The sequence below is a fragment of the Agrilus planipennis genome, unplaced genomic scaffold (genome assembly GCF_000699045.2).
Source record: "Agrilus planipennis isolate EAB-ADULT unplaced genomic scaffold, Apla_2.0 scaffold27, whole genome shotgun sequence".
Taxonomy (NCBI): Eukaryota; Metazoa; Arthropoda; class Insecta; order Coleoptera; family Buprestidae; genus Agrilus; species Agrilus planipennis.
The window spans coordinates 426,250-438,818 of record NW_020439094.1 but is presented as its reverse complement, the minus strand read 5'-3'; the positions used below and the strand labels follow the sequence as shown (position 1 = coordinate 438,818).

At 32.8% G+C, this 12,569-nt stretch overlaps 2 protein-coding genes across 2 annotated transcripts; one reads left to right on the top strand and one right to left on the bottom strand.

The window, feature by feature from the left end:
• Positions 1-4,483: 4,483 nt before the first annotated feature.
• LOC108735382 (85/88 kDa calcium-independent phospholipase A2) lies at positions 4,484-9,831 on the top strand. Its single transcript, XM_018467319.2, has 8 exons — positions 4,484-4,840; positions 4,904-5,093; positions 5,152-5,242; positions 5,297-5,599; positions 6,655-7,444; positions 8,236-8,734; positions 8,878-9,145; positions 9,440-9,831. The coding sequence occupies exons 1-8, from the start codon at positions 4,831-4,833 to the stop codon at positions 9,656-9,658; spliced, it is 2,370 nt and encodes a 789-aa protein (XP_018322821.1). The 5' UTR covers positions 4,484-4,830; the 3' UTR covers positions 9,659-9,831.
• Positions 9,832-10,581: 750 nt separating this feature from the next.
• Positions 10,582-11,553, bottom strand: LOC108735365 (mitochondrial inner membrane protease ATP23 homolog). Its single transcript, XM_018467302.2, has one exon. The coding sequence runs from the start codon at positions 11,464-11,466 to the stop codon at positions 10,678-10,680; it is 789 nt and encodes a 262-aa protein (XP_018322804.1). The 5' UTR covers positions 11,467-11,553; the 3' UTR covers positions 10,582-10,677.
• Positions 11,554-12,569: the final 1,016 nt, after the last annotated feature.

Sequence of the window (12,569 nt, the reverse complement as noted above, 5' to 3'; positions counted from 1 at the left end):
CAGGTAATACAAGTGAAAATGCTAATAACAAAATTTTGGAAACATGAAATGCGTTACCAAACACTTTTAATTGTTTGAAGAAGCTGGCTTATGCTATTTTAACAATGTTTTTTCCTCAACCTATGCCTGCGAGTCATTATTTTCAGAGATGAATAACATTAAAAACTCGGTTAGAAATCGTTTGACAGATAACTCCAGTTCAGCATGCATTCTGCTAAAAGTAACATCTTACAACCCTAACATAAGTTATTTGTCATCTAATCTGCAACAACAAAAGTAACACTAATTTTACTTTAATTTAAATTACACGTATAATTTAAACATTGCAAAATGTTCCTATTTTTTTGTAGTAAATAAAAAAGTTTAAGTTGATATTATTATTATTTTCCCAATAATCACAGAGACAAAATTATTTGATGGCACGTCTTTGACCTGATTGAACTTTTCTTTATAAAAATGGCACGTCGACACGTAAAGGTTCGCCATCCCTGCTCTAGGGTGTTGGCAATTTTTCGACCCAAAACAGAATATTCCGTGAGTCACGCAGTGGTAACCACCACCACCGAGTCCTAGAATAAAGAAAAGATTCCATGGGTGTGAAATATTCAACCGGAGAATTCTAGCCAGAAATGATGCGAAAATGGAAAAATTGCCAGTAGCTCTTAATTCTCGATTGGAAAGAGAGTTTCAAAAATGTAATCTACCCAGTCAGGGGTAGTTTGTACGAGTTTCCGTTTTGTAGGCAGTATTTCCAATTATTGACCTATTATTACATAATCATTCCAAACGTTTACATTAGGTATGTCTTCTAGTCAATATTTTTAATTATTGGCATTGTTTAATAATTTAAATTATTAATACAATGCTATAATAATTATTTAGTACTAGATTTTACCCACAGCTTGGTCCGCGTTGATGTCCTAAATACGTGTCAAAAGATGACATTATAAAACTAATTTTTCTATCCCGCGGGAACAGTTTTTTTTACCTTTTCTGTATCCCTGACAATATGTCTACAACATTTCATGATAATCGAATCAATTAAGGCGTGAAATCGACCACATAAAACTAAGTTTCTTCTATCCCTCGAAAACATTGTTTTTTCTGAATAAAATGTATCCTATATATTTTTTTGTGTACCCCTGACAATGTGTCTACAAAATTTCATGATGATCGATTGAGTAGTTAAGGTGTTAAATCGACTTCATTGAAATAATTTGTCCATCTCTTAGGAACAGTATTTTTCTTCTGGATAAAAAGTACCCTATATGCTTTTCTATACCCCTCTCAATATGTATACAAAATTTCCTGATAATCGGTTGAGTAGTTGAAGCGTGAAAAGCCGACAAAGAACAAACAAATTCACACTCGCATTTATAATTACAAAGATACAAATTGATAAAAAAAGTAAGCAAGTTGCGTTCTGTCATTGAAGTTCCGATACGTAACCACGTCTTCTAAAATAATGAAATTAATTAATGCAACAGTAGAATTCTCGCCCACCGCACAATCCCTTTAAAGTTAGGATAGTTATCCGCAAACTAGCCGTGTAAGTCAAAAAGTAAGTTGTTGTAATCCAGTAAATCCGGCTACTACCATCTCACTCGATATTACAGGATTGTCAGACCAGTCAAGATCGAAAAATGACACTATCTAAAAAAAACATTCGAACTCCCTGGTTGGTAGGAAGTCTATATAACTGCTTTGAAAGTTGTTGAAAACTGGTTTTTGCGTTTCCCGGATCAAGGTTTACATTTTTTTTTTCGTGGAAGATGGGAAATCTTCAAAAAACACCCAGCCACCCGTACGACTGGATAGTGTCGGATTCCCGAGCTCGATTTAGAGTGCCTTTTATATTAGACCAAAACATTACGCCATTTTGAAAAAATAATTCAAATCCCCTGGTTAGTCGTCCACATCGTCAGCGGTTAATAAGCGGCCAATTAAGAACCTGATTCCAGGATTTTCCCCGATTTACCTGATTTGAAGTTGACATGCGAACTGATTTTCCATTATTATTATTGGCTTTCACGGCTAATCTGCGGAATAGTCACGGTAAATTTCATCCTCGATTTAGAATGCCTACTGCAATCTCACTCAATACAATGACAGTTGTTGAGCAGTTTGGACCGAAAAATGACGCCATTTTAAAAAAATTCAAATCCACTGGTTAGTAGTCTACATCGTCAGCGATTAATTAAGAGCCTGATTCCAGCTGTAGATAATTTTTCCAACAGATTTCACCTAATTTGAAGTTAGCATGCGAATTGGTTTTCCGGTTTTCCGGGTCACGGCATATTTTTGGCTTTCACGGCTAATTTGCAAAATATTCACAGCTAATTTCAACCCCTATTTAAAATGCCTACTATAGTCTTCCTTTATATTATGACGGTGGTCGAGCCGTCTTCCAATTTTGCAATTTTTGCATGCATTTTATCTATATCTCGAAATCTGCCCATTGAATCCTTCTAAATTAATCTCTCATCGAAGCTTCTGGATCTTAATTCTTCTTATTTTAGTTTATGAATTTTATGTAGCGATTTAATTTATTAGTTTAGCACGTCAAATTGTAGTAAGAATAAAGAAAATGTAAAATGGAAAAATAAACTTTAATTTGTAGTTTATTAAAGTATAATAAAAGTAGAAAACCAAATAAGCGAAAGTCTTCATGAAATTAATAAATTAAGTAAAGATATAAATAGCCTCACACACAAAGAAAATTCTTTTTCTACCTGCACTATACTTAGATAATAAGGGTCACTTTCTATGCATTTAGCAAAAAGGGCGCTATGGAAGAGGGATGGCAATAACAGGGAGGCTCAAAGAAATATAAACGATGGAAGAGCGACCACAAACAAATAGAAACGTTATCAAAGATAAATCCACTGGAGCCGTCTCAGCATTATCCCAGTCAAATGACCTGAAACGAATATTGCAGGACAGTAATTGTTATTGACATGAGAAAACTAAAAAAAAGAACCGAATTCGTCAAATTGTCGTAGGTAATATCAAATTTAGTGTTATTTGCTTTGTTAGCAAACTTTTAGGTGTTTTTATTGATAAACTTCTCGTACGCCAAGCATTCCTCTATTCTACGAGACATGGTTGAGACGTTCTCTGCCACTATACATTCCTTCTATTTTTTTACAATCAGGGAAACCCATACGGATATTTGGAGCATAGATTATATCCTATGACCAGGTTAGGTTATAAATAAAAAATAAAGAATAAAAAATCATTGAATCGGCTAGAAAAAGAAGTCCAGTTGGACGTGTGTAACGAGAGGACTTTGAGCGGCTAAACCCCCAAACGCAAGCCCTCTTCTGCACATACCCCAATTAACAGTTGCCAAATATCTAAATTTATTTGGAAATTATGTTAAATAGTTTAGATCTACACTCCTGCAAACAAAAGCAAGTATGTGACCATGACAACACACTTCGTTTGTGTTGCTTTTTCTTACTTTAACCATTATGATCATAAGCAATCAAATAAAAATATTTTTCGGTGAATAGTAAGAAAAAGAGGACACGCACAATATGAATGTTGTTGTTGCCGTGCCTTTCCTTTCGTTATAGTTAACTTATGCCTTCTCTTTTCGACATTATAATATTGCATTTCATAAAAGGAGTTTAGGTTGCCCCGATTCTGTCTAATTATATGATTAAAATTTAATCAAATGAAATCCTTGCCATAGGAACCATTGCTATCGCGGTCGTTTATGTATTTTTTATCAATTTTATATAAAAAGGGTCTCCCGCAGGGGCGCAACAAGCGGGGGGGTGCACGGGTGCCCAGGCACATTGGTGACTTTTTTATTAGTCATTTATAGTATTATGATGGGAGCACCCAGTGAAACTGTAACGTTGTTGCGCCCCTGCTCTCCCGTACCTATGAATAACTATTTATATCCTAAAATCCTAAATAAAATTTGGATTCTATACTACTTCAATCAAAGAAGAATTGGAGGTGTGACCCCCTAAAGATGCCTGAAGCAAGCAATTCCTAAAGAATGTTTCCGCGTCCATTTATCCAGTAGATAAAAAATGTTTGAGTTCTATACCACTATGGTGCACCAACATTAGGCTAAGTTCGGTTAGGTTCTTACGGTAGTGTAAGCTAGGTTGAGATTAAGATTAGATTAGAGTCCGTTACACTTAGTTGTAAATATTTTAGGATTTTTCAGTCGAAATAATACACGTTTTCTGACTATATGTATTATTTTTATTAACGTTGAAATAGGGGAATCCCTTTTCTGTTGGTTTTATTACTTTTCCTTATTCTACTTCAGTATTCACGGCCTAATTTATGTTGCCCTAATTATAAATAGTTACTAACTAACCATATTAGCATATTATTAGTCAACAGATTATGATATATTTTCATTGCATGATTGCTTAATATCTATGGACAATGGACATTGGACATTAGATTTTATCATCATGACCATTGACGATGATGATTAATTCATATTGCAGATGTAGATGTTTACATGAAAACATTATATGATATTACGTTATTCAGCAAATATAATAACAGTTACGTAATCGTATTAATTTGATTAATAATTTTGGATTTGTTATTATTGTTCCTTTAATAGTAAAAATTTTCAAAATTGCAACACCGCAGAACTTATTGATCATTAATTTGAAGTTTGAAGTTTATCTTGCGACAATTTCCAGTTACGACAAAAGAATATTAAGAATAATTAGTGTCACAATATTTTTATTGTATAAAGTACGTTTTAATTAGAAGTGCTTTATTGCCAGTTGAGTTGTATATCAGAAACAGTTGCTATATCCTGTTGGAAAGAATTCCAATAGATTTCCAATGTTCAATGGTAATTAAAACTTTTCTAACAATTTTTTAATTAATACTTAAATGCATACAATAATTACTGTAGTATTCAGAAACTTCCTTGGTACTGAACCTCCTCCTACAAAAGTTCAGGAAGTAAAAGCTGATTCGTATAGCAGTAGAAATATAAGTACAAGGGAAGATGGACTAGTTTTATATAAACCACAGTCTGGGAGCAAAGAAAAATCAAGTTATGAAATCATTTTGCATAAACCATACAGCAGTTCAGCTTTTAGGTAATACGATAACTTTAAGAGATGGATGACAGTTTGCTAGAGAATTTTTTGATTTCAGTATATTTCGAAGTGACAGTGAAGAAGAAGCCACATTGCGATTCATTAACTTGAAAGAAAGGCTTCCAGTGTTGGTAGATATTGCACCATCGGTAAAGATTTAAAAGGTTTCCAGTGGATATTATTTCTAATACAACATATTTTAGATATTTAATACACAAAGTTTACAGAAGTTATGTGATACGATACAGGAAAACCCTTCTTGGTCTTTGGCACATTTAGCAGCATTTTTTTCTTTGTCTGATTCATTTAGTGATCCTAAAATTAAAGATCATTTAAATGACTCAGATCCAATGACAGGAATATCCCCATTACAAGTGGCCATTCGTACAGCTAATGCTAAAACAGTGCAATCTTTAGTAAATTTACACTGCTCTCTTAATCATCTAGATCGTGTAGAAAATTCAGTATTTCATTATGCTGCCAGTACTACCAAAGATATTATTGGTGTAAGTTAACATATTTATTTTTCTCCTATCGAATTTATGTTTATAAGTACCAGATTAATGATATTTCTACCACAAATATAATATAATAATAATTCAATGTATGGAATATGAACTATGGAGCAGGAAAATAGATAATATAAAACACTAATTTGTTGATTCAGTAATGTTTTGACTTTTTTATTAAATTTTCATTAGGTATCTCAATCAGTGGTGTAGAATGAATTTGTCTAACGAATACTGAATAAAAAAGTCGAGACGTTGCTAAATAAACAAATTTATGTTTTGACATTATTTCCCTTCTTTCCTGCTGTATATTTTATATAATTAAAAATGTTCGGGCATTTATTGAAGTAGAAGAAAAGCACTTTCCTTACCCTTTAATTTAGAATAGAACACCGAAAAGAATGAAGGACACCTTGTTCTATTATTATAAATACTGACAATTATTTGAGCTATTACGTTATTCTGAAAGAGTTATCTTTCATCCTAGCATTCATCATCATCACTGGTTTGCTTTTTCTGAAAACTACAATATACCACACCTTAAACTGTTTGTGAAGAATAATTTAATCTAGGGGTTCCCCTATTACTTTTTGTATATCTTTAACTAGTCTCTGAAGATATCTTACCCTCCTACCTCTCCTTTTCCTTATTGACTTCTCTGCACTTCTACTTTCTCTGATATCTTCTCATTTCTAGCCTTCTTTATCACGATAATTTCTTGTAAAATTATTATTTTCATTTTTACTACCAGTCCATTTCTACTGGCTAGTGGTAAAAATCATGAAACATTCACGCATAGTGATAGCTAATGATAATATTTTTGAGTTAAGGGCTAAAAATTTCAGGAAACTTTTTTCAAGATGTGCAATAAAATTTTACAACGGCGTTAAAAACGAAGCACCCTGCCTTACATATTCTGAAATATCTAGACAAAAAAGATTTCTCCTAACGTTACTTTTTTGTTCCATTTTAACCATTTTAAATCTTGAATAGTTAGCAATATACTACGACTTATTTAATCGTTGTGGATTAACATGCTTTTCCTTTACTAGGCTCTCGCACAAGAAAATACTCCCTCTCTTTGTCTCAATTCCCGCAATAAAGACGGTTACACCCCTCTTCACATGGCTTGTCTTGCAGATAAACCTGAGTGTGTGAAAGCTTTGCTTTTAGCAGGAGCTGATGTGAACTTGAAAGCATTAAATGGGCCAGAATCAGGTGATGTAACTAGCTCAACACCTGGATATGTTGGAAAATTTTTGAAGGATAATGCAAACACGTTGTCTCAGCAGGATATGAAATTTGGTGGCACACCACTTCACTGGGCATGTTCTAGAGCAGTTGTTGACACTTTGGTTGATATGAATTGTGATATAGATCAAGTAAATTTCGAAGGACGTACAGCTCTGCATGTTATGGTAGTAAAGAAGCGTCTAGATTGTGCGGTGGCTTTATTAAGTAGGGGAGCTAAACCAGATATTGGGGATGTTGATGGAAATACTCCATTACATTGGGCAGTAAAGATGGAGCATTTACCCCTTTTGCAATGCTTAATAGTTTTTGGGGCTAATTTAGATGCATTAAATAACAAAGGAATGTCTCCAAGGCATATGATGACTAGAGACCAAGAGCCAAAGTTACTTTACTACTTACATGCGGTGGGCGCTAAAAGATGTCCGAAAGGCATATCTGATTGCACTGAAGGATGTATTTTTAATGGAAATTATGATGGCATTCCCCCCGAACCTGTGATTGGTCCGGCAAACAGAGAAACATTAAATCATATCCTTGAAGTTGCTGGAATGGAACATGCCTCCAAAAAGAACGATAGGAAAAACAAAGGTTGGTAAATCCTAATCACTATTATTCAGTATTAACCTACATATATTAAAAATGAAAATGTAAACTGCATATTTCCTAAAATTGGTCAAGTAGGTTGAGTTGATTATTATCACTCACTATTCAATTATATATTATTGATGTTGTGAAATTCAGTATTCTGGCTTTGTTGTAACACGTAAAGTCTTCAGATGTTTTATGATACTAATGAATATCTCATGTTTAGAAATAAATAGCATGATAGATAGCAAAACCAGTGTAATTTTAAATTAAGAATAAGTTACATATTTTCATTCAAGAAAATCAAATGGAGCTCTCTGGAACTAAACTAAATATCGTACAACAAAAACCTGAAATTTCATCTAAAGCGTTTGAAATCTAAAACGCGTTTTGATATCCAAGGTATTCTACATTTCTAAATGAGGATGAAATGCATTTTAGCTTTCCAAACGTTTTGCGTGAAAAATCGTTTTTTTTATTGTATTATTTTCATTTAAATTGTCGAAAATATGCAGATGGTTTTAATCTGAATACTGCATATAGGTGCATATTTAGCATATACTTTGTATATTGTTACTACATTATATACCTAATAACAATAAATAATAAACATGTACATATCTTAGCAAAATTACTTTACATAGCTTAATAAAACAGTAACAAATTCATTAGGAATTGATATACATATATATATATTATATATAANGTGACTGATTTTCGGTATCCAGGATTGTTCAGTCCTTACTGTATATATATATATATATATATATTTCTATATATATATTTTTTTAAAGGAAGGCTTCTTTGCCTGGACGGTGGTGGCATTAGAGGTCTCATTTTAATTCAAATGTTACTTGAGTTAGAAAAAGTTATTGGTGAACCAATTAACAACTGCTTCGATTGGATCGCTGGTACCAGCACAGGTGGAATTTTAGCACTCGCCTTGAGTTTTGGAAAAAGTATGAGGGAATGCTTGTGTCTATATTTTCGAATGAAAGAACAAACCTTTATTGGAATGAGGCCCTACGCGAGCGAGGCCCTCGAAAATATATTAAAAGAATGTTTTGGAGAAAATACAATGATTACTGATATACAGCATCCCAAAATTTTAATTACTAGTGTACTCGCAAATCGAAAGCCAGTGGAACTACACCTGTTCAGAAATTACGAGAGTCCAAGCAAAATTCTAAATATAAAAAGTGATGATTCACCTTTTGAATTGCCTCCTCCTCCTGAAGAGACACATGTATGGCATGTTGGACGAGCAACAGGTGCTGCTCCTACTTACTTTAGGTATTTATTTAATATAGAAAGTGGCGGCTATAATAGCTATTTCTCTGAAATATAATTGTGTTGCTAAACGTAAGAACCCCATTTATTTAATCTTATTATGTTTAAAAGTTGTTTATTATAAAGGTTTTAATAATATATTTTAGGGCTTTTGGATATTTTCTCGACGGTGGTTTGATAGCCAACAATCCAACTTTGGACGCGTTGACGGAAATACATGAATATAATTTGGCATTAAGAGCAAGAGGTAGAGAAAAGGAAGTATCGCCCGTAACTTGCGTTGTTAGTTTGGGTACTGGCTTAATCCCCGTTAAACAATTGAAAGATATAGACGTTTTTCGTCCAGAAAGCCTTTGGGATACGACGAAATTAGTGATGGGAATTTCTTCTCTAGGAACTTTACTTGTAGATCAGGTAACAATATTTACTGATTTTGCCTGTGACTGCATTTCAGTCAATTTGCTTTTAAATAAAAAATGCACATTTCTTGCTTGTATGAATAAATTAATCCTTAGTGACAAATATTTACAGTGACAGATATTTACAGCGCATCTGTAGTTATTTATATTTTTGTATATTTCTTAGAAAAATAATCAAATTATTTATTTTATAATCTCCAATCCTGATCTTTCTTACCTTTTCCTCGAAAAACATTCATTATAATATATTATATTAATCTGAACTGCTTTGTTTGCCTTTATAATATAGGCTACGCTAAGTGATGGAAGAGTTGTAGACAGAGCTCGCGCATGGTGTTCCACAACTGGCGTACCGTATTTTCGATTTTCACCACAGATGTCAGAAGACGTAGGAATGGATGAAAAATCAGATGAAAAATTGTGTAAAATGTGCTGGGAGGCTAAAGCATACATGCATGCCAACATTAATAATTTAAAGGAAGTTGCAGATATTTTACTAAAAACATAATTCTGCATCTTTATTGGCATTTTAGGAAATTATTGAATAATTAATTGTTATACTGTTTTTTTTTGTTGATTTTATGAAGTTTATTTAGTATAGTATTATTTATTCTGTATTATGAGAAAATATATAGTATAAAGTTGTTTTTTTTTTCTAAATATTTATCTGTTTTGTTTTTAGNTTTTAAAAAATTGCTTAATATAATGTTATATATTTTTATTCTATCAATTGTGTTTAGTTATATATTATTTATTTATATCTGTAGTTAATAATTGTTTTGTTTACTTAATAAATCTTAAGTAATTTTCTTTTTAATTTTTCTGCATTTTACTTTGTAAATTGTTAATATCACTTTAACAGTTAAGTACCTACTTATTTTTCTTATTTAATTACGAAAAGTTGTAGTGTTATCATGAAAAAATAGTTTAACAAACTCGTATATTAAGCTCAGCTAGAAATATACGAGCAATTTAGATATACCATCTCCCAGAAGTAGGCTACCTTTAAACACAAATATTGTCATGTTCTGAAATTCTTATTAATGAAGTTATCATTCCTTGTTAACGCTGTGTACTAAAGAGATTGATAAGATTAGAAATTAAATTAATTTAAAAATATCTACCCACTTTAAATAATGAAATATTTACAGAGTGGCATAATCTAAACATCTATGTCATAGCTTTATACTATTTAGGCATTTGGACAAATGCAGTAGTATTCTACAAATAAAATAAAAGTTTAATTGATACTTAAACAATGGGAGTTACATATGCAAAGTTTTGTTGGGATATATTTCTAAATCTAATTTTTAACATTTGTTAACTAAAAATGTAACGTTTTATTTAGTGCTTCGACTTGTTTTTTAAAAAATCCCAAATTTTCCATTCCAAGAAAAAAAACTTATTTGTTGTAAAAAATTGATGTATTAAGAAAACATGATAAAAATGATCAATTCTTAACAATTCATTTACTAATTATCTGCATATAATAACAATAAGTTAACTAATAAATATATTTGGTGTTCGCTATAAATCAGTATCATATCCATAATATGGGGCTTCTTTAAAAGCTTTAAATATGTCTTCTGAGTTTCGTCTAATTCGCCTTCCTATGGGCTCTAAATCGTTATAACATTTTGAAAATACTCGTTCTATAGCGTCTATTGCATCGTTTTTACTAACATTTCTAACTGCTAAAACAGACTCTAGTGCTTTTGTTTTAACACAATTTTGGTGTGCTTCTTTGATATTAAACAATGAAGCATCTCCTTGTAAAAAGGCAGAAACAAAGCTACAATGTGCCAAATTTGCTGCCCTGATTTCAGTGCATGCTAGATGGTCTAAATTTTTAAAATCTAACTTATTCTGGCAATAGTCAAACATATGAATAAATTCATGAGTAAGTACCCCTTGAACTATACTTTCTTTTTTCGCAACATTTTGACAAACAATAACTTGATTTAATACAGGGTCGTAGCCTCCACTCACTTTTATGTCGCATTCTTCACAAGCAATATGCCTTCGGATGTCAACTGTACACCCTGAACTTTTTAGAGCTGCTAACATTAATTTTACTAATGGGCTTTGTTTAATGCATTTATATACGTTCCTTTCACATTTTATTTTGTCTACATCTTCTGTGCCTTTACCTTGGAAAATAATTTCCATTAAACTATGGGACACCTTGCCCCTTCGTTCCGGATATAAATCGTAACCCCATTCGCGACCGCTATCATTTTTTGACGGAGATTTAATGTTTTCTTCAGTTTTCTTTTCTTCATTTTTAATAGGTTTGTCTTCGAATAAAAACTCCATTTATTATTGAAATTATAACCATTTCACTATTAACCATACATCCATTAACAAATTGGTTAATGTCATAGATAGTTAATGTCAGTTAATGTCTATTATCTATGGTTAATGTCGTTAACCATAGATAATGGATATACAAAGGGTAATAGATGGTCAACTCGAAATGCGCTGATTTGCGCGCCCTCCAGCAGGTTTGTCGTTTCGTCAATACTAAATACTCCAATACTCCAATGTTAAATCTGCTACTCGCCCACTCCGATATGGGAATAAAGTTTGGTTTATTTCCCACAAAATTTTTGGTAATTGGTCATCCCAATTTGCCTCTCCTTCCGCACTTGCCTAAAGTATTGTGCGATTTTGTCTCTCTACTTAATCATTCGCTTGAGGAGTAGCAATAACATTCTCAACATGCTTAATACCCGTCTCATTCATAAAATCAGCAAATGCAATACCAGTAAAAGCCAATCCCCTATCAGTTATTACGCGCCTTGGGTACCCAAACTCGCCAATTGTGCACCTTAACGTCTCTATAGTTTCTATTGAGCTTAGAGTTTTTGTAGGCTTGGCATACACCATTACTAGCAAAAAACTACTTCACTTAACACTGTTCAGAAAGTGATGATCTATGTGCACCCTGTCTATTGGAATCGCCTTTTTGTAAGGATGCAGAAATTCTTCGCTTCATCCATGCACACATATTGTATTCGCGTAATTTAAACATGCCCCCATATACAGCTGCACAAACCACCTCGTCTTAGGAAACCAATACGTGTTCTCTTTTTGAATCCAGGATGCCCCATATCATGGTGTTTTCGTAGTAAGCTGAATTTGGCAATTGCAGGAACGTACAGTTTATCAGCTGTATCTCCTTTAAATGCCTTTATAATTGTCTCCACCTTCTCGTCTTGCAACGGAAATGTTCCAAATCAATTCGCTTTAGTAATAGTCGTGTAGCATTGTATCCCATTCAAGCTGTAAAAGCTTTTGGCGAGTGACCAAACTGGTGTGAGGTCTCGCGTTGTCTTGGTGAAACACTACACCTTTCCTGTTGATTAGTTCTGACCTTTTCTGTTGAAGTGCATCATTCAGTTTGTCCAGCTGATGAC